This window comes from Gymnodraco acuticeps, unplaced genomic scaffold (genome assembly GCF_902827175.1).
Source record: "Gymnodraco acuticeps unplaced genomic scaffold, fGymAcu1.1, whole genome shotgun sequence".
In the NCBI taxonomy this organism is placed as follows: domain Eukaryota; kingdom Metazoa; phylum Chordata; class Actinopteri; order Perciformes; family Bathydraconidae; genus Gymnodraco; species Gymnodraco acuticeps.
Window position 1 is genome coordinate 1,683,961 of NW_022991584.1, and position 22,536 is coordinate 1,706,496.

General features: G+C 40.2%; 1 protein-coding gene across 3 annotated transcripts in view; it reads right to left on the minus strand.

Moving 5' to 3' along the window:
- LOC117533775 (feline leukemia virus subgroup C receptor-related protein 2-like) overlaps positions 1 to 21,433 on the minus strand; it is a 44,096-nt gene extending 22,663 nt beyond the window's left edge. For 2 of the 3 annotated variants that reach the window (XM_034197705.1, XM_034197704.1), the window contains exons 1-7: positions 20,204 to 21,433; positions 19,400 to 19,541; positions 12,755 to 12,895; positions 10,632 to 10,699; positions 10,021 to 10,124; positions 8,854 to 8,964; positions 5,837 to 5,942 (exon numbers count right to left, since the gene is read on the minus strand). In XM_034197705.1, the coding sequence (XP_034053596.1) occupies positions 5,837 to 5,942; positions 8,854 to 8,964; positions 10,021 to 10,124; positions 10,632 to 10,699; positions 12,755 to 12,895; positions 19,400 to 19,541; positions 20,204 to 20,854 (1,323 nt within the window). In that variant the 5' untranslated portion in view covers positions 20,855 to 21,433. The remainder of the gene's footprint in view (positions 1 to 5,836; positions 5,943 to 8,853; positions 8,965 to 10,020; positions 10,125 to 10,631; positions 10,700 to 12,754; positions 12,896 to 19,399; positions 19,542 to 20,203) is intronic. The other variant, XR_004567113.1, reaches the window with a different exon arrangement.
- Positions 21,434 to 22,536: the final 1,103 nt, after the last annotated feature.

A 22,536-nucleotide genomic window follows, 5' to 3' on the forward strand; every position in this document is an offset into this window, starting at 1 on the left:
TATGTGTTCAGTGTCGAGTGACAACTTATGTGCTTAGTGACGAGTGTCGAGAGATGTGCTTATGCCCCGGACACACGAGGACGAAAACGGTCGTTTGCGTTACTGTTTAGTGTCATATAGACCGTTCGGCCACACGAGGACGACCGAATACGGCACTAAACGACTGCGGAAACGATAACGGGTCCCAAGGTGGATAGAACGGCATACGCAACGCTCTGGGGGGTCCAACGGCTCTTTGTGTACGCCCTATACGATCATTTTCTGATCATGATGAGGCAATAGCCCTGCCTCTCCCCACCTCTGCTGCTCACTGAATTCAGATTATTTATTTCTCTCGATATGGACATAAACTCGAGTGAAGTCTAATCTGACAGGAAAGAGACACCTCTCAAACTACCTAAACTAGTTATAAATATGTTTATTTTTACTGTCGGCCGGGTCACTCATTACTGGACCAGCAGCTGCATGAAACATACACTGGCGCTGTCCAAAGAGAGGGAGGAAAAAGAGAGGCTCCGTGTATTTATATTATTATATTATATAGATTCGTTATTCATTTGTTTTAAAGCTCAATAAATAACAAAGAAGTCCTTTGACCGGCACTTTTATAATTTTGTCGGAAGATTTAAACTGTAATACACGTTGACTGGCGAAAAACTCTGCCCGGTTCCCTCGGCCCCCACCGCGGAGAATAAACAGAAGGGCAACCATGACAACCATGCTTCTTCGCTGCTTTTGTGGAGGAAGTTACAGCACCACGTACAGGCTCCTGCATATGTACTGCAGCTTCTCCAGCGGTTGGAGCTAAACGGAGCTGTCTCGTGTGGACAGACACTATCCGGATGACTATTGCGTGTGGACGGAAGCTTTTTTCCGATTGCGTTAATCCTATGCGTTTAGCCGTTTTCGTCCTCGTGTGGCCGGGCAGTGTTGAGTGTGGATATATGTGTTTAGCGTAGGGTGCTTAGTTTCTCTCCTTCAGCTGTGTTTTTTACAGCTTCCTTTATTTAGTTGTACCACTTTTAAAGTGAGGTTTTGTTTCGTTCCCTATATTAGTATTTATTTCTTCTGTATGCCATTAGACTCCTTTTTTAGAGTCCTCCTTTTGTTAGGTTATTTGTCAACCTGTGCCCTTTTGGCCTTTTTGTTTGTTCAGGCTGCACGCCTTCCATTTTGTTATACCCTGTTCTGTAATAAAACTACTTATAATTATTACCAATTACCAGAGGTGGGACCAAGTCATTGTTTTGCAAGTCCGAGTCAAGTCTCAAGTCTTTGCGCTCAAGTCCGAGTCAAGTCTCAAGTCATTGTTTTGCAAGTCCAAGTCAAGTCTCAAGTCAGGATGGGCCAGTTCAAGTCAAGTCAAGTCCTAAACTTTGACAAAACGAGTCATAAACAAGTCATTATGTGTTTTTCACCAAATGTAATGACATCGATCAACAGAATAATACTTAATAATCAAATTGCTCTTTATTAGTCACATTAATAATTTAATAATCCATTTTCTCTCTGCTGGTAAAGTAACGTGTGTTTTTCTAATTTAAGAGGGATCAGTAAGGTAAGGCTACCGTGACGGTTTGATTCAGAAGGAGTTTAATGGATAAGATCCCTGATGTTGAGGTAACCAGAATGTTTATTTCTACTGTGTACAACATGTTATAAGGGACCCACAATCTATCTTTATGCAAGGGATAATGTGCAGCGAGGCGGTCTCTATGGGGAAAAGAACACCTGAATCTAGATCCCTCTGCAGGTGGTACTTTAAGTATATTTTGATGCTAATACTTTTGTACTTTTACTTGTAACATTTTGAATGCAGGACTTTTTATTGTACAGGGTTCCTGCAGGTTTCGCCAACTCAAATGTAAGACTTTTTAACACCTTTTTAAGACCACTTTGAATAGAATTTAAGACCTATTTCACGGCAATAAAGTATGAAGGAAAATGTATATAAAGAAGAAATACGTCCCATAATCACTTACAAAGTAAATGTATTCATGTTCAACATAAGAACAGTGACTGAACACAACAGCGTAACAGTACAGAACTGTGTTAGCGTGTTAGACAAAAAGTGTGTGTATGTGTGTGCGTCTGTGTGTGCTTGAGTGTGTGTTAGGGCTGTGCAATTAATCATATTTTAATCGCAATTACGATTTTGGCCTGCCACAATTACGAAAACAACATAATCGTAAAAAACGATTATTTTGCTTTGCTAGGTTGTGACAGAGCACTACAACATATTTGATCAAATTAATTTTTTAGTAATGTATCATTTATTTAATAAATTTTTGTATTGGTTTTTCAGTTGAATTATACGTTCAGGGTAATCAACAGTTAAAAATATACTGTTCAAATTATTATCTGTTTTAAAGTTCAATAAATGGATGTTTTCAAAGTCAATGAATAATCATATTTAATAATCGTGATATTAATTATTGACCAACATAATCTTGATTATTGCCATAATCGAGCAGCCCTAGTGTGTGTGTGTGTGTGTGTGTGTGTGTGTGTGTGTGTGTGTGTGTGTGTGTGTGTGTGTGTGTGTGTGTGTGTGTGTGTGTGTGTGTGTGTCTCTGAGAGAGAGTGACAAGAGCTATATTCAGAGCTCTGCTGCCTTGGCTACACTATTTCATCGTTGCTGTTGTATGATTGGTGTTTAGCTACGGTATTTAGCGTCTACAGCACCTCCGCTTTTAGGGTTGACGTAGACCCAAACTTAGCCCGGAGGTCCCCCGGTGTTGTTGCGGGAGCTGCTGCATTAGCTGCTGCTGCACTAGCTAACGCTGCATTAGCTGCTGCTGCACTAGCTAACGCTGCACTAGCTAACGCTGCACTAGCTAACGCTCCACTAGCAAAACAAACACTAATTTCTTTTGCAAAAGATGCAGCGGGCTTCAAACACGTTCCCCCACTGGTTTCAACCAAGCACTAAATTAGATGTTTTCCAACCAAATACGGTTGAACTTACACTTCCCCATATTTATTTGTAAGTAGATTCGAAGATAGGCTACATGAGCTGAAGCTTGGTTGCTAGGTTACTAGTTGGGTGTTCTCCAACAAGGGGCCGGGGGAAACAAAGTTAGTGATTACTGGTTCCATGTTGATTTAATTCAATACAAATTGTTGGGGGGAACTGAAAGGCTATTACCGTACTGGTTACTTTGCAGCCCGGACATTTCCCCCAAAACACATTTAGACGCTATCGCAACATAGAAGTACCTTTCAAATCCGATAATTTTGAAGACCTTCTGAATCATATTTAAGACCTTTTTAAGGCCTTCAATTCTGATTATCAAATGTAAGACTTTTTAAGACTTGTTAAGACCCCGCGGGAACCCTGATTGTAACTTTTTTTAATTGTCTGAACTTCTCCCACCTCTGACAATAAATCCTGAGTGTTTACCCTGCTCTGAAGGTTATTCTCATTTTAGAAATCCTGCACTCAGCTTTGCTTTCTCCAATATCATTGAAAAGCAGCCAGATGCTGCTTCTTTTTTCGGTTTTCGCTCATTTCTTGACTTTTTCCGACGCGCTTGCGTTTAAATCCGGCTCCCCGTCTCCCCGTCGCTCTGCACATGCTGTGCCCCCACCCTTCTTTCACATAATGGTATGATCCTAGTGTGTCCTCGCATATGATTGGCCGCATGGTGGCCCAGCTAAATAAAGACCCGCCCCTGCCTGCAAGGATTCTCAGCAAGAGTAGGAGCGGCTGAAGATTCTGCTTTCCCCGACGGGAGTCTGCTCTTCTAGCGGTAGCTCGCGATCGGCGTGTTGGAGACCTCTGAATTAAAGTAGCAAGTCACCTCAAGTCAGAAGGCTCAAGTCCAAGTCAAGTCCCGAGTCATTGGTGTTCAAGTCCAAGTCGAGTCGCAAGTATTTTGTGATGTTGTCAAGTCGAGTCTCAAGTCATAAAATGTGTGACTCGAGTCTGACTCGAGTCCAAGTCATGTGACTCGAGTCCACACCTCTGCCAATTACATACTGGTGTGTGTTGCTTTCCTCATCCCTAGTGAGTTTGTAACAATATCAAATGGCAAAAAAAAAACAATCAAGGAAGCCAGAACAAAACTAGCACACAGCAACATTTTTGTAAGTTTTTCACAGTACATTTGCAAGCATGTTGTTTGTTGCACATATGCAGGGGCGGACTGGGAGGAAAAAGTGGCCCGGGGATGAATTGACAGACAGCCCCACTTAATGCGGGGCATGTATCGGCCGGCCGGCGACGAAAGTATGTTACTTAATAAAAAACTTTTATGTTATTTTGGACCATTATTCATATAGTAATCACATTACCTGAGCCCTTGAGTTGCCTAGAGCAAAATAGTTACATTCATTCATTTTAATGTTAACAGATCATTGATGCTATAATATTTGGACCCAATTTGCCTGACTTGACGCATGGATGAGACAATGTGGGTGAGATAATTTAACAGGGGGTGTGGGCAGGTGGTGGACCTCACCTCCTTTAGGGCATGCTCCCCCGGGACGATTTTTTTTTTAAATGTTGAAGTTAAATGCATCAATCTGGTGCACTTTGAGAGCAAAATTAGGGACTAAATCTATGGATACATCTCTCAACACCCATATGAAACAGAACTATAAACAGATTTACTTTTTCTTTCAACATTTATTTGAACAGCAAGTGGAGGCAAAAGTGACTGCACCCAAAACAATAAACCTGCTAGCTAACTAGCCTAAATTCAGTAACAGAATGTGGGCAACGCGTTCTTCTCCACAGCCGCGCAACCTCTGAGTCAGACGTCACTTCCCCCTTTTCTATCCTACGGGTACAGCCACTCCCCCTGAACCCCGTTTCCCTGCCAACCCCCCCGCCCCCTCCCCTATGCAAGCCCCTCCCTCTGAACCCAGGGCTTGCTACAATACTGTATACTGTAAACACAAACTATACAAAAACGCCTTTACGTTTTGGAGCTTGTTTATCCTACTGTAAGCAACTGCCAGCTAGGTCTCTCAGTCACTCACTCCTGATCGTTCACTGCGCAGTGACAGCTGCTACGGGCCTGATCTGTGAAAGTGAAACTATCTGATAGATAGAACATAGGTAGCCTATCAAAACGCCTCTCAAACACCCCTCCAGGGTGTGGTCGGAACACTTACAAATGTGGGCCGGTAGGATTTAGGTAAGCAAAAAAACCATTTTAGGTACATTTTCTTTTTGGCCCTCCGGCCCACGCACAGCACCGGCCCACCGGGAAAACTCCCGGTATTCCCAATGGCCAGTCCGCCCCTGCACATATGATAGAACAGTTCCAAGGTCTGCAAAGACCTAACTCCTCTGCATACTTTCGAATGCAAGGTCAAATCAGGATAGTAGAAAATTCCAAGAGGGTATGTTGTTTTCAGTTTGGTTTGTTTTTCTGTTTGTCAGCAGAATACTGAAAAAATACTGGCTAGTTTTCATGAAACCTGGGGGACATGTGTAGCATGGGCCAAGGAAGAAATCATATCATTTAGGAGCGGATCTGATTTTTCACTTATGGAAAAGAAGCAACTTACTCACTTTCTTTTTGTACAACTAGGAACAACATAAGCAGATGTTCTCACGCTATCTCTTTGGGCTTTGCTGATCTATTATTTATTCTATTCTAAACCACACCTGGACTGAAGCATTCTTTTGTGCACCAGTCATTCCTTCAATTAAATACAGAGTTAAATCCCTGATCAAATGTGATCTTCAGTGATCGTGATGTTATATGAAATGTCTGTTTCCTTGTTTCTTGTCCTTAATATTTGACCTTGCTGATGTTGTGAAAGGAGCTGCTGTGATGCGAGAAAATGTTACACTTGATCTGACAATAAAGTTTTATCGTACCTGTGCTGAACAGTTGAGCAGTCCGGATGAGGTTCCTTCAGACTCTGGGTACGTCAGCTCGACCGCAAACTCAAAGCCCAGCGGCAGGTAGCCTGTCATGAAGAACCTGGACACACACACACACACACACACACACACACACACACACACACACACACACACACACACACACACACACACACACACACACACACACACACACACACACACACACACACACACACACACACACACACACACACACACACACACACACACACACATACACACACACACACATACACACACACACACACACAGAGAGAAGCATAGATACATACAGTTAACAAAGAGAATCACAAGTTGATTTGATTGTAGCTTAAATATGAATAATTCTGCCATTTATTTGACCTTAATTCCAATTATACAGCTTGGATAATGTATTTATGGGTAATGCAGAAACACACCTTCCACATGGTGTTTTTTCCTCTACTTCTTTATTAAGAAATGCAAACACCCTTGTTTTTTACTTAGACGTGGTGATGTTTTACAGGTTGTGACAGGTACTAGAACCATGTTGTTCTTCCCCTGAGATTGAAACTAGTATGAGATTGAAACTATTGAAACTAGTATGTTTAGGGAAAGGCTTAAAGTACATACAAGTCTGTAGTACATTTTCAATTCTTAGATGGGTTAAAATATTAGGGACAATGGTTGTACACACTAGGTAAAAGAAAAGTTAATTTAATCAATAGAATACCAGGAATTCAAGCAGGAATTTAAAGCTAGCTTGAGCTAATGTAATCTCCATTGACGAATTAAGCTCTCTGAGTTATTTGACCAGTCAGCCTGAGTCACATTAATCATGTCCACTGGCTGGCATGTACACTATGTGCGCACGTATGGTATGTATATGATGTACGTGTGCCTCCACAGAGAGGGCGAGCCCAAGCTGGAGGGTCAATCTGTGCTGCTGAAGAGGTGTGATGTTTTCACACCATACACAGAAAGGTCAAAACTGGATGTAAAAGTACTGCTGGCTACGATATCTGGTATTATTTACAAAAACAAGACATATATTGTGAAGATATAATTCATGGTGGCTCTAAAAGCTTTATTTTAAAACACTGTTACTGTGATATTTAAAATATGAGACCATCTTGAATACCACCTGAGTATTTGTACCTACTTTGCAACTTCTTTTTTTAGATTGTTTATGTTCGCACCACCAGATACCAAAGCAAATTCCTTGTATGTGTTGCAATAAACTTGATTCTGATTCTATTAGTAGCCTATTGTTTGAAATGTTTTGGTCCCATTTTTGTTAGTTTTGGATATTAACCATGTTCTAGGACTCCCTATAATGCAGTTTTAACACAAATGGAATTATCATGATGCAGTAAAGTAATATAATCTAACTGTTCAGGATCATTCAGCTCAACTGTAGCCTGTATCAATACGTTTGCATTTTCCTAGAAACAGGATCACCTCTGCTCTACAGTATGTCCTGATTTAGAGTACAGTGTCTGTTAGAGGAACATTTGAACCTAGATCCTACTGTGGGTGGATTTGCAAATCATTATCAATCCAAAGTTGACTTCTGAATAAACACGGCTGTAAATTATTGTTGCAAATGTCAACAGAAAATAGTAGTTGCCACAAATTGTGCAAGAGGGTTGAACAAGTTCAGATATTTTGATTTATATAATTATTTTTTCATATATGGGAGGCGTGTGGTGCAGTGGGTTGTGCGTTTGTGTTCGGGTCAGGGGGTCACAGGTTCAAACCCCACTGCAGTCAGCATATCGTTGTGTCCCTGGGCAAGACACTTCACCCCAAATTGCTCCTGTGGGGATTGCCCACAGTATTGAGTATGTAAGTCGCTTTGGATAAAAGCGTCTAACAAGTGACATGTAATGCAGTGGTTCTCAAACTTTTTCTGTCAGACAAAAAAAAGTCGGGCCCCCCCAACACAAATAGTCAGGCTCAGTGGCGGCGCCAGAGATTTCTTTTGGGGGTGCTGTGGGGTAGCTTGACGTTTCATAGAGGGTGCTCAAACATTTAGGGTTTCCCATTAATGTACCGGTCGCAACAGAGGAATGTTTTACTGCAACACTCCCCATGCAAATACACAGTGTGACTGTTACAATGAAGGCTCGATAATCAGCTCACGGCATATAGGTGTAAGCAGGGGTCAAGTGATATTTTTATAGGTGGTGTGTGGACCTCACATAGGGGGGTCCGGGGGCAAGCTCGTCCGGGAAGATTTATTCTTAAATATTGAAGTTAAAAGCATCAATCTGGTGCACTTTGAGAGCAAAATGAAGAGATCTATGGATACATCTCTCAACACCCATATTAAACAGAACTGTAAACAGATTTACCTTTTCTTTATGGATATTTTACAAATCACCCTTTTAAACTTTATTCTTGTTTTACTGTCATATAGTATTTCATAGCTGTTTTTAATTTATTCTCTTATTTTTTTATAACTATAATGATCATATAAATGTGTGCCTCGGAAATAATTGTTTTCATTAATGGTGACCAAAACGTTTTAGACCCACTGAGATAACACTGAAAGAGTCCTTTAACTCACTGAGTCTCTCAGTCTGACAGGAGAGAACTCTCCTCCACGTTGTTGTTGAAAAAACTCCTTATATCCGTTAGCGTAGCTCGCTAGCACCAGAAGCTAACAACAACGATCTCCGGTACCGGTGCGCTCTCTCTCACGCACACAAAATGGCTCGTTCCACACACACACAGAGCCAAGCTTTAATGAAACACAGAGACCCAGACGTAATAGTACTGTACTGTATCATATTATTTTCGAATCAATAATTTATCAAATTACTATTATTATTTTTTTTAATCTTTTTTTTTTTTTTTATATAACCATTTTTCCTCCTGGTCTCTCGCGCCCCCCTGGCATGCCCCACTTTGAGAACCACTGATGTAATTTCAAGTTGTTTTAACCTTTGACTTAACCAATTAAGTGTTTAGCAAAAACATAACTGTACTCAAAAACAAAAGAATACCCGAGCGCTCCAGCAGTGATGAAGACCACCCAGAGGTGTCCCAGACTGAGTGTGGCAGCAAAGACGATCATCCCCACCAGAGACATGAAGTACACAGCAAGGGTTGTCTGTCTGGAAAAACACAGAAACAAATAAACAACCTTGAACACTATAATCATCATTATAATTATACATTTTAGTAGTGCTGCTGCATTATTTATGTGTTTGTGTGAACTCGTTAAAGTGGGTGTAGTAGTAGACCATTGTAGCTTCTCAAGGGATGAAAACAATTATTCAGATTTTAAAAAGCAGTGTAATGTAACATCAAAGTTAAGAGTTTTTGACCGCTAGTAGAGCTTTGGAGCAGTTTTGAATGGGTTGTTTTGTTTGTTTTTGGTGCATGTGCCCCAGGATCCATAGGGAATCTTAAAAATGCATGCGATTATTACTACTTAATGTTGAACTATGACACATGCATAGAAAGAAATACGAATAAATGTGCAACTGTCACCAAAATATAAGTAGATAAACCTTCAAAGACGTATTGGTCACAGTGAGGAAAAGATTAACAAAACTGCAGTCAAATGTAATCAAATATATACAAATATAATGGTTAATTAAAGAAACAACAACATACATTTATAAAAAAAAACTGCCTTTGATAGAAAAGACTATCTTATTAATATCAAATATTTAACAACTCAATAAGAGGTGCGTTTTAGGATCCCAAAATATATATTATATTAGTAAAATGTGCAAATTAACAGATGAACTGCAACAAAGAATGGGCAACTAAATTATAATCAAAATATGTATGAGAGATAAGGCATGGGAAGACAGTTGTGACTGAAAGAGAGCCTGTGTGTGTGACGCAAACACACTAACATTTCCCCCATATGCAAAACAAATCTCTCAAACAGCGGGGGGCCGACTGTAACCCCCCACAGGGAGGACACTGCTGTCATTACACAGCCAAAAAGCCCATGGGGTCATTAATATGACTGTGAGAGCAGCATGCAGCACCTGGATAAATAGACACAGAGCAACACATAAACACTAAACAAGAACTACAGCGAGATGAGAAGCGGAATGACAATAAACAGAACAGAAAAAAGGCTGGCTAATGTTCTATTTCATTCCTAGCACTTGGAACAAACTGTCATTTAACTTTCTTTTTTTTCGCCTTACTTGTAGGTTTTGGTTTTGTCCAACCAAATGCCACAAATCAGGGAGCCAACCATCCCTGCAATGATAATGGTGAGGCCAATTCTCCCAGCATTCACCTCTTCTCCCTACAAGGTCAAGCAAGATAGGACATAGATTAGTGACCTTACATCCCAAAGGAAAAGTGAGGCAGACATCATTACAAGGGAGTTAAGGGGACTTGGAGTTTCTTTCTACATTCATCTGGTGTCGCTTCAATCCTTCATCTACATCTCTTACTGACTGAATAAAACAGGTCAGCAGGCAACATCCTTCCAGTCTATGAATATCTTATAACAGCAGCCTGTTGATATACTTTAAATAGAGAAAAGCCTACTTCCTCTTTATGAAAGTGAAATGTAATTAAGGACATTACAACAACCTCTACAGGAAATTATATATTCAAACTTAAGAGTAACACTTTTGCAATCATGCTGTGCTGCTTTATTTCTGGGAATTAAATGTTATAGTTGATGCCAATGTGTGAAGAGTACTTTCAATACAAAATGATTCAGCTTTTCATATCCTGACATATCACACTATGGGAAGTGTAAAAATAGTTTGGGGGAAGACCAGACACAGCAGGCGGGACTTACAGGGTAATGCTCGATGATAATGCGGTTCAGCAGGGTGCCGACAGCATAGAAACATCCCACATTCAAACCTGTTTTAGAGAAATAATGTCAAAAAATGAAACAACATTTTTTTTTATGAAACCTAAAAAGGTGAACATTGAGCTAACTTCCTTAAGCAACTATAAAGGAATTGAATGTGACCAGTCGAAGGGTTGGCAGTTGTGTCCAATGAACCTGATCAGGCTGGTTTCCAAAACAGAGAGCAGAAAAAAGGATTTCTATAAATGGACAAGTCTGCGTGTCGAGTGTTTTTTCATGAACAAAAGTTTTAGTAGTGGTTCTGACATGCTCAGGAAGAACATAAACCCAAACAAAACCACTTCAGTAATTAACAATTTTGGATGCAAATTGTTGAGGGAATGATTATAAACTCTAATAACATTTAAAAAAGGAAACAGTGATTATATCTATTTCTATACTATTTGCAAATAGATCTGTGTAAATAAGCCTTTCATGTAAATATAACTATGTATTTAGGATCACAGCTCAGTGTAACAGACAGGGACAGGTGGCCCGCAGAACAGAGTGTGACAATCTCAGGTAAATCTGAGACCATGTGACTAAAGTTCATATGCAAAGAGTCAAAAGGACAACAGAGACACTAATAATAGTCGCATGAACTGTGGAAATAACACGGTGAGGGTCAAGGGTTCCCATAAAATGCGAGTCTCCCGCTTCAAGTATCTTGGAGTCATATTGGACTCGAACTTGACTTTTAAGAAACATAACAAGAAAGTAGCCAATACCATTAAATTCAACTTGCTACATTTTAAACAAATTAGACCCTTCTTAACTGTCAATGCTGCAAAGTCATACCTCCATATGATTCTATCCCACATTGAATACTGTTTTACAAACGGGTCGTTTGCTTGTGCCATAAACCTTAAACCCATAGAACAACTATACAAGAGAGCTACAGTATCAAGGTGTTTGACAGAAAGCCAAATTCATACCACCACTGTATCATTCTTGAAAATCACAATTTCTTGAGTTTTGACAATTTTAACTCTTTTAAAAGTAAGTGATTTTTTTAATAAATGTTTACATGGACTGGCGGGGGGCCCCACCCTTAGGGGAATTCATCCACAAAAAACACACTGGACGCTGCACTCGGTCAAAAACCAGAGGAGACTGTGAAGTCCACCGTAGACGGACAACTTTTGGACAAAATGTCCTCTCCATCAAAGGCAGCTCATTGTGGAATAGCTGAAATCCGGCTCATTTACACTTGTAAGCATTATTTGGTTTTAAAGTGTTCATCAGTGTGCACTGTCCCGGTTAAAAAAAAAAAAAGGACAACAGAGACACTAATAATAGTCGCATGAACTGTGGAAATAACATGGTGAGGTCAAAGGTTCCCATAGATTGCTCACAGCTGTTGGACGTTCTTGCTGTGACTAGACGAGATTTACTTATTTGACGGACAGGAAATATTTTTAGTTTTATTTTAGGTTAAACATTGTCAGACTTAAACCAAACTTTGAACTTCTATAGGGCACAATAAATATCATGTCTGTGATTATCTGAGGAGGATGTGTTCATTTTTATGACACACGAAAAGATAAACCTGGTTTAAAAGTATATAATATCAGGGCTTGTTTTACAATCAGGGAGTGGTTTCCGACCAATTATAAGCAGATTTAGGAACCCACGTGGGGCAGGGTAGGTATGGTGATGTGTCCGGGGAATACCTGAATCTGGTAGCAGATTTCAGTTGGATTGGTCAATTGAACTGGACATGTTTATAAAAGTAACTTATTAGCAGCTGAAGATACAGATATTTCCAATTGAAGATGGTGGAGACCAAAACAGATCTAAAAGGGAGTAGAAATTGGACTGACAGTCATCAGATGAACTTTACTCCAATGACATGATTATGTTTATCTTTAATTGCTGGGTATGTAATGTGTTTGCTAACAACTTTGCTATATTGATTCAAAAGGTTATTATATGTCGAGGTACTGTTGTTAAATGATTACAGTGAGAGATTGTACTGACAAAATCAAGGACTCATTTTTCAGTTAAACAAATACAAAGAAAAACCAAAGCCCTGCCTGTGGTTGTTTTTCTTGTTTTACACTGACCATAAGTGATGATGAGGAGGATGAAGGGCCGGTTGCGGAGCAGCCTGAGGACCGAGGCTGTGTACGAGTACTGCTCAGGGGGAATGCTGCGAGCTGTGGCCTGGGCCTGAGTCGGAGGAAGTGTAGGTCCCTCCTGGAAGACTGACACATGGAGAGACCAACATATCAATCAATATTAATCACAGTGAACACAGAGAAGAGCAGCTGACTCTCAGACACACAGATTACAATGCAGGTCACAGGTGAACTGGGAGAGTCAGTCAAGAACACATACTGTAATTCATAGATGTGATATAACATATATTCTATGTTCTGGTGTATTAATGTCAAACATGATTCATATATTAAAATGTAAGGTTTTTTCAGTGTGTTGGCCATTTCTTACTGCCATGTTGACCTAATTAATTTCTCAAACCTACAGAGCATATCATTATATGGTACCCACAACAAGGAGTATCCACAGAAACACATTATGATGTTTATGATAGGGCTGTGCAATTAATCGTATTTTAATCGCGATTACGATTATGGCTTGCGACGATTATGAAAACAGCATAATTGACAAAATTATTAAGATTATTTTGCTGGGTGCGCTTTCGCCTCTCCCTAAAAGCCCACTCGGCCACGTGGGAGTGACATGTGTTGTGAGTGTTCAGCGAGAGCGAAGATGTCAGAACAAGAGCAGCAACTCGTTAAAAAGAAGGGTAAAACTATTTCCACTATTTGCAAGTACTTTGCCATTACATTTCACATCGCTAAAGATATGTCCACTGTTAGCAACCAGGGCTTTAAGCAACTTGTCAACACGTTGGACAAGCGTTACGCGATGCCGTCTCGGTATTATTTCAGCAGGTCTGCGCTGCCTGCACTATATGACAAATGCCGTGGGGAAGTTGAGAGAGATGTGGCTTCAGCTGACTACTTTGCTACCACAACAGACCTATGGTCTAGCCCAGGGGTGCCCAACCAGTCGATCGCGAGATGTGTCTACAAATAGAACAACAATATTCTGTTTTATCGTTAATGTCCTGTAACATAATCTTCCTGTGCCAAAATAATGCACTTGAACGCATCAAAGCTTTGTGATTGGCCGGCGTCACATGTGTCGGAGCGTGGCTGAGGGTCTTCAGTACAGGTGGCAATATCGTCACCTGCCTGCGCTCATCTCTGAAACCAGACCATGTAAACAGGCTGTTGTTTCTTGCAACAAATCTTTAAGAGATGACATGAGCAGCCCTACCAGCATTTGCCATGGTGGCCTACATTTTTTTTATTTGGTCTTAAGGAGTTCAACATTTATTTCCTGTTACTTCTGGACCATGACGGTTGGCCAGCCTGAGTGGAATATGTTGAATATGTTTTACCAAAATGTTGGCTATATGTTAAGGAGTTTTCAGTAGGTTGTGACAGTGCACTGCATCATGTTTGATTTAATTTATTTTGGTCCAATTTATTTTTATTTATCATATTAATAATATATGTTTAGTATGGTTTTGGAAGTGCGGTCCAACATATTTGTTCTTGTTTATTGGTAAAATATTATTTGTTTTAAAGTTCAATAAATGGTCAATGAATAATCGTCAAAATAATCGTGATATCAATTATTGACCCAAATAATCGTGATTATGATTTTTGCCATAATCGCACAGCCCTAGTTTATGATACATTATGATACAGCAACAATTAAAACCTTTCCTATGGCTGTGAATGTTGTATAGTTTAGGAATGTTTGGGAGTACACAGCCAATTTATCTGAATCTGTGCGAACAACTCTGTCCATTGGAAATGTACAATGTTTCAAATTTCCCTCGGAAAATCTCTCTCACTATATTTGTACTACTCTAAAGCTGCTAAAGTGGGAACTCTCTCACGTGATTGTTTACGTGCTTTAAGCCAACGAAAGGTTACTATTGGACAGTATTATAAGCTCTTTATATGAGGCAAGAGGGCTACTCACTTCCTAAATGTGAGGGGGCATGCACATTCAGAAACAGCTGGACAGGTCCACACACGCACTCTAAGCTCAACACACCCCCACACTTTCTTCCTCTGAGCATTCTAAAGAAACAGTCAGCAAGTCTCTGACCTCGTGAGGGCCGACGCTTTAAGGGCGACAACTGTGATAAGACCTGGTTCAGTGTTCAGTAACCTGCTCTAACTAATCCTGTGAAACCAACCTTGTCTTTGAAACAGCCGCTACAACAGTGTCATTGTAATTCATAGAAATTGAAAGTTTCTTTAAAAACGGCATATGAAATGATTTGCACATGCCTATTTCCACTTTCACTGTGGTGACCTTTGGCCGTCGATTCGGTCAGAGGACGGCAGCAGCCAAACTCCTTCATCCACCTCTCTTTTTATCAGTTTATGCAAATCTCTAAATCCTGGGCCGCTGTCTGCCCTGCTGACTCACAGGCCTGTTGCCGGGCTACAGATGGCCCTGCCAGCAGGACAGCCCTCACACATGGCATCTTGCATGTATGTGTGAGGGTGTGCTATGTGTGTGTGAGTTTATGTGTCATATTATGAAACTACTGTAGCCAACTAGCTGTGACTTATCTTGCTGGAATGACCAAGAGTCACATCCACTGCCCAAATGAATCAATCCCATGGAGGAAAGCCTGTACGTCCTATACAGAATCACTGGTTATTCTTAAGACAGTAAAACGTTGTCCTCAGCATTTCTCCTGGTCCTCTATATCTTTCTTCATATTTATACCAACAACACTGACCGTCAGTCTGAATGTTGTACATGGTGCCACTATGGAATGCCTTCACAAGCATTCTTTTGTGTTTCTGAATGCAGAATGCTTACGAGCACCCCCGCCCTCCCCCATCCTCACAGGACAACAGCTTTTTCATGCAACTTTTGCCTCCTCTCTTACTTAACCTAATGTTCTCTATAGAAGGGTAATACATATTTACACCCTCGTGTGTTATTCTGACTAATCCCTTCAGGTTATAAACTCCCTTCTGTTGAGATCTTCATATGAAGTGAATACTTAAAACGAAAGTTAATTGAGATCATGGTATGAAGTGAATACTTAAAAACGAAAGTTAATTATAAATCATACATGATCAATCATATTCTTGTATAAACCCATAATGAGAATGCTTCTTGACGGTTTTTGAATATGTATCTATGCTTACAATTTTTTCTGTTGCTATTTTGATAACTTTGCGTTTTGAAAAGAGGGTGTTGTGAGTTTTCATAGTATGTTTAATACTTAAAAACGAAAAGTTAGTTATAATCAAATATAATCAATTATATTCTTGTATAACCCACAATGAAAATGCTTCATATTTTAGGTTTTCTATAGTTACAGTATAAACAAAACAAAGTGGTATGTTTAGGTTGAGTTTTCTTCCTCTCCTCTGGCAGCAGTCCACAGAGGGGGGGGGGGCTTCACACTAAGGGGAGAAACATTAGAGGCCAAAGAGAGTTCATGTCCTTTTTACCTCATATGAAAGGGTGTCTTATCCCATAACAGCTGTGGAACATGTTGAGGCATGTTCAGCCTTGTACATTATAGGACATGCGCAGTTCTTCACAAATTACGTGAAGAGGAGGAGTTTGTTTTTTTGGGTTTAGGATCCAGTTTTTTTAGCATAATGAGACTGGTTTTTTGAGAGAGCGCGAGAGAGGGGGGGGAGACCCCTGGTAGACTCTCTCCGGGTAGGCTGTGTGCTTCAGAGCTGGGTTAATAGCTCTCGGTAAGGTCCTTCCAGACGGGGGTAAATATCTCTCGAATTTATTGGTTGTTGGCTGAGTGGAATGATTTGATTGAGAGATGTGTGTATGAACCTTTATAAATACCGCGACCTGTGGGGAAATCTTGTCCCCCGAATTTTGCGGACAAGTATGGGTTTTTGAGTGTTAATCCGCCATCTGTGTCGGAAAAAGTGTATGCACATTATAAATACCGCGACCTGTGGGGAAATGTTGTCCCCCGAATTTTGCGGACAGGTATGGGTTTTTGAGTGTTAATCCGCCGTCTGTGTCGGAAAAAAAACGGTATGAAACTGATGTGAATTAATTGATGAATGGAAAGTTGAATGCGCTTTTTATTGTCACCGGTCTTTTTACGAGGAAATACCTCTAAATTCTATCGGGAGAATTTTAAAATGTCACAACTGAAATGGGCAGTTGAAATTAAAACATTTTGGTAATAAATGTAAGACTGTGAATTAAAGTTTCATTTGAACATGATCACAGCACGGTTTTTTTGTTAGTATGATTATAATGTTGTGAGAAAGAAGGTAAAAACCCTGTATTAGTTTGGACCTATTTTTCTTCAAATAAACTGATCCCACCTTTTGGATTGGAATCCTTTAAAAGACACCTGTGCTCTCCTCTCCTGCGTCAAAGGTAAGATTGCACCCTGCCACACACACTTAGGTAGGAGCACACTCCATTTACTGATATCAAAATCCTTCGGGATCGCTTAAACAGATTAAAAAAGAGTTGTCTGAATTGAAACAGCAGTTAATTGAACCTGGTTCTTCGGGGGGGTTAGGAAGAGGTGAGATCTTGCTGACGTTGGTGGATCTGAGCCAAGCAGCAAACTTACATAGACTCAATAACTTCGGAAAGGTCAATTAGGAGGTCAGAGTAATTTACTGGAATAAATTATCAGGACCTCTCTCATACTCTAAACACTTCTTATGATTCTAGTCATTAGAATACATCCTGTCCATATCCTGTATGTCACATGAAGTCACGCCACTTCCCTTTATGAGAAAGTGTCATTTTGTGATGATACATCCTCTAGTTCTCTATGACAAATATAGCTTTAAACAAACTATACTGTTCAGTTTGTTCAAGTACTTCTCTGCCTGTTCAACATTTCTCCTGACCTTTCCTGACTTGTAACACAAAGGCTCTTTTTTATGAATCTCCCCTTAAGGCAGTGGTTCTCAAACTTTTTCTTTGGAGAAAAAAAAAAGTCAGGCCCCCCCCAACACAAATAGTCAGGCTCAGTGGCGGCGCCAGAGATTTATTTTGGGGGTGCTGTGGGGTAGCTTGACGTTTCATAGAGGGTGCTCAAACATTTAGGGTTTCCCATTAATGTACCGGGCGCTCCAGAGGAATGTTCTACTGCAACACTCCCCACGCAAATACACAGTGTGACTGTTACAATGAAGGCTCGATAATCAGCTCACGGCATATAGGTGTAAGCAGGGGTCAAGTGTTATTTTATAGGTGGTGTGTGGACCTCACATAGGGGGGTCCGGGGGAAAGCTCGTCCGGGAAGATTTATTTTTAAATATTGAAGTTAAATGCATCAATCTGGTGCACTTTGAGAGCAAAATGAAGAGATCTATGGATACATCAATCAACACCCATTTGAAACAGAACTGTAAACAGATTTACTATTTCTTTATGGATATTTTACAAATCACCCTTTTAAACGTTATTCTTGTTTTACTGTCATATAGTATTTCATACCTGTTTTTCATTTATTCTCTTATTTTTTTATAACTATAATGATCATATAAATGTGTGCCTCGGAAATAATTGTTTACATTAATGGTGACCAAAACATTTGAGACCCACTGAGATAACACTGAGAGAGTCCTTTAACTCACTGAGTCTCTCAGTCTGACAGGAGAGAACTCTCCTCCACGTTGTTGTTGAAAAAACTCCTTATATCCGTTAGCGTAGCTGGCTAGCACCAGAAGCTAACAACAACGATCTCCGGTACCGGTGCACTATCTCTCTCTCTCTCTCTCGCGCACACAAAATGGCTCGTTCCACACACACACACACACACACACACACACACACACACACACACACACACACACACACACACACACACACACACACACACAACACACACACACACACACACACACACACACACACACACACACACACACACACACACACAGAGCCGAGCTTTAATGAAACACAGAGACCCAGACGTAATAGTACTGTACTGCATCATATTATTTTCGAATCAATAATTTGTTCAATTTTTATTAATTTTTTTAATCTTTTTTTTAAATTAATTTTTGTATAACCATTTTTCCTCCTGGTCTCTCGCGCCCCCCCCTGGCATGCTTCTGAGCCCCCCAGGGGGGGCGCGCCCCCCACTTTGAGAACCACTGCCTTAAGGGATGGTTTTGTGCTGGTTTGAACATGCATGTCAGCACATTTCTTGTCTACTGAATGATGCTTCTTTTCAGAGTAGAAGTCCGCTGTAAATTAAAACCATCATCACGTGGAGCCACTGAATGAGAAAATCCCACCGGCCTGAGCGAGAAATGGCCCGAACAAAACATATGTGTGAAACGTGTGTTTCTGAGGGAAAAGGACAAGATGAGTGACGGGGGTGATGTCACCTTAGACCATTTAGACTTTCTATTTATTCACCAACAAAATCATTATTTACACGGTAAGACATATGGTTTTAAAATAGCATTTTAGTCTACATTCCATTTTGTGTATATTTGCTAACAGAAATGGATAAACCTCCGGAATGTCTAGTCATGCAGAAAGTTTCCGTTATATCTGGAGATGTTTAAAGATAACTGACTGTCTGCATGGCGAGATAACACTAGATAGGACGTTTTTTTAAAAACACTACTTTTGTTATGCAGACTGACCCTTGATGTGCTACAGTACATGACAACTCTTACCACAGACCACGAGGATGAAGAGTAAGGTGGCCACTGCTGCTGTGATGTAGAACATAATGCTGATGTGGTGAGCCAGCTCGTCCATGTCGTCCACATTCGGCACCAGGATGGGAGGCACAAGGAACCCGATGGCAATACCCAGCTATAAGACAGTGCATAAAAGTCAACACACATTATTGTTTGTTTGGTAATATCAAACAACAGTTTTTCTTTCTTTTCTTTGCCATTGTTGCTACTTCATTTCTTTATCTCATACATACTTAATGGTACCACAACATGTGTATTTAGAGGTTACTTTTGCTTGTTTGACACCACTTAAAATGTATATTTCTGTTATTTGAATTATTGGTAAAAATATATATATATATATAATGGTAAATGTAAATTCATAACCTTAAGCCAATTGATCTTTAAGAGTAGATAGGGTCCGTATTATCAACGGTTAAACACTTTCTTTTGAGTTATCAATGCTGCTCATGTTTAAGGCAACTGAAACATACCCCTTCAAACTAGCAGAAAACAATATGAGACAACCATGATATTTTTTTTAGTACCACCTAGTCTGGAAGGAACATTTATGTCGTCTAACTAATTCCGCCAAGAATATTGTTTAAACGTTACAAAAGCTAAGAAGACTGAGTACAATGTGGAGGTTTCAGCAAACAGTTAACTCAATTTTCTCTGGACTCTCGCACCAAGACACTAGAAGACCTATGTGTCACTGGAATGCAGTGCAGCTGCATTATCTATAGACAGCTGCCTCACTATGTGGTCTCTGACTTTAGATCATATATTCAGACAAACCTGGTATCCCACGACTCCTATGGAACAAGCAATGGAAACCTCTTTCTCTCCGAACCACACTGAGGCGAGGTAAGAGGGAATACCAATGATGAACACAGTGCCTACCGAGCACATAAACTGGCCTAGAAATGTGAGTAGGAACATATTGGGACTGGCACTACCAATTTTTATCCAAGCACCAATGCAGTTAAAAGCTGACCCAATCAGGATGACATCCCGGATTCCCCTGTTTTTCAGGAGCCACAGGACGGGCAGAATGAGAGGAATGTAAGTGAGCAGGTAGATCATGCCCAACCAGTCAATGGCAAAAGAGTCAATGTTGTAGAAACGCATGAAAATGTTGCTTATAATGCCGTACTGAAGCCACATGAAGGCATTGCTGGCTGAGACGCCACTGAAGAGAAAAAGCATGATCCAGCGACGGTGATACAGTTTAATCTCAGTCTTTGGGACCAGCTCTGCGCGTTCAATCTGTGAAGCCTGGATGTCTAACCGTGACCCACTGGAGATGGCTCTGCCCAAAGGTCCTGGATTCCACTGCGAAGTAGCGAGGCCCAAAGCGCTGTCTATTCCAGCCTTGGAACACGGCCATTCTTCAAGACCGAGTTCAGAATTTGCATGGTTGTCTTTCGAAGTAATGTTTTGTGGCATTTTAAATGTCTCAAAGTGGGCCCCTGGAGCGTGAGAGGTATTCAGGCTTCGGAGCTTCTATGCTAACAGCTTGCTGTCCAGTGTGCAAACTGGCTGTAGTAGAAAGATGGCGTCCTCAAATAGTCCAGAGAGCAGTGTTGGGCAAGTTACTTCCAAAATGTAATACATTACATATTGTAAGTAATAAATTAAACACCAGGTTTACTAATCTACCGGCACAATTTTTTATGTTAACGATGTTAGTGAATTCTAAAAAAACAAAACACCATTTCATTTCGGGTTAAAATGAGTTGTAACTGCGCTACTGAGAATTGTAACGGGTAGTATATTACTCAAATGTAATTAGTAATGCGTTACATTACTTCGTTAAAGCAAAAAGTAATACATTACTGTAACTCCGTTACTTTTGTAACGCATTACACCCAACACTGCCAGAGAGTGACCCTACAGGGACTATTGTCTTTACTAGTGTCCTGATTTTCCACTCAATGCATTGAGCCTCTATACCACATGCCTGCATTTTTATTACCATTAGGTCATGTGATGTTAGTATAGGAAATCTCCCAAATCTTCTTAAACCACTCCTCCTGCAGAACCTGGATTCTGTAAGGAGGAGTACAGGTTTTACTTTCCTTTATTTTACTCAGATGAAGAATTCAGAAGATTTATATATTTTGGTTTGTAGTCGTTGTTATTGATTACCTATGGATCCCTGTACTATTAAGCATAAGGCCAAGAAAACTATTTTCCTCCAATCATTTTGTTATACAATGGGGCACGATGCTGATCTTTTCACTTCTCTTTGGTTATTTGGCTGTTGATTTTAAAATGTTCCTGCTGCCACCAATTTCGACAAACAAAATACTAGTAGCACATAAAGTCAAATGAGCATCACGAGTGGGTTTTGTTTATGTGAGTTACAACCCAGTAAAAAGATTAAGAAAACTATTTCCATGGATATTGTCATACTGTACCGCAGTTTCAAAAGGTAATAAAGTGCTTTTCATTTTTAAAACAATGTCTTTCCGTATGTATTTGTATGTAAATAACTACTGTATTGCCCTTTTCAATTTACATGAATGTGACCTTCTGTGACCTTACTGTTTACAGTTCATATAATCCACATTAATTAATGTCATAAAAGAAAGAACCTCTGCAGTGTGGCATGCTGTTTAAACAGTGTTTGAAACAGTAAAAGCCTGTGCATGGGTATGATGTCAGCTTCATGCCTTCCTGATGCAATCAAAAACTATTCTGTTGCATCTTTCTTCTTGTCAGAACTTAAGTGTAAAATAATAAAAGTAGCATTCAATTCACAACTGCGAACTCATTTGTTAGAATGAAGTGAGTTATACAGTATATGATTGCAGAGAGTGCTACAGTTATGCCATCATCACAGCTGGATTTTGTTTTAATGGATGGTATTTTCACTGATCCACGTACAAATGAAGCTGTAGTACCAGAAAAAGTCATGACAGAACTTTACAACAACCAATCTATGCCAAGGATCGGTCATCAGTGGAGACAATGAGATCATCAGAGAATCAGACAAATGGGAGCTGCTCTCAGAATACTGGCCAAAGTCAGGATGATCTCATATCAGGGCTGCTCAGAGGCCACTGTATCTCTGTGCCAATAGGAAGCTTAATGTAGTCATGTATTCTAACCGGCACTTATTAGCA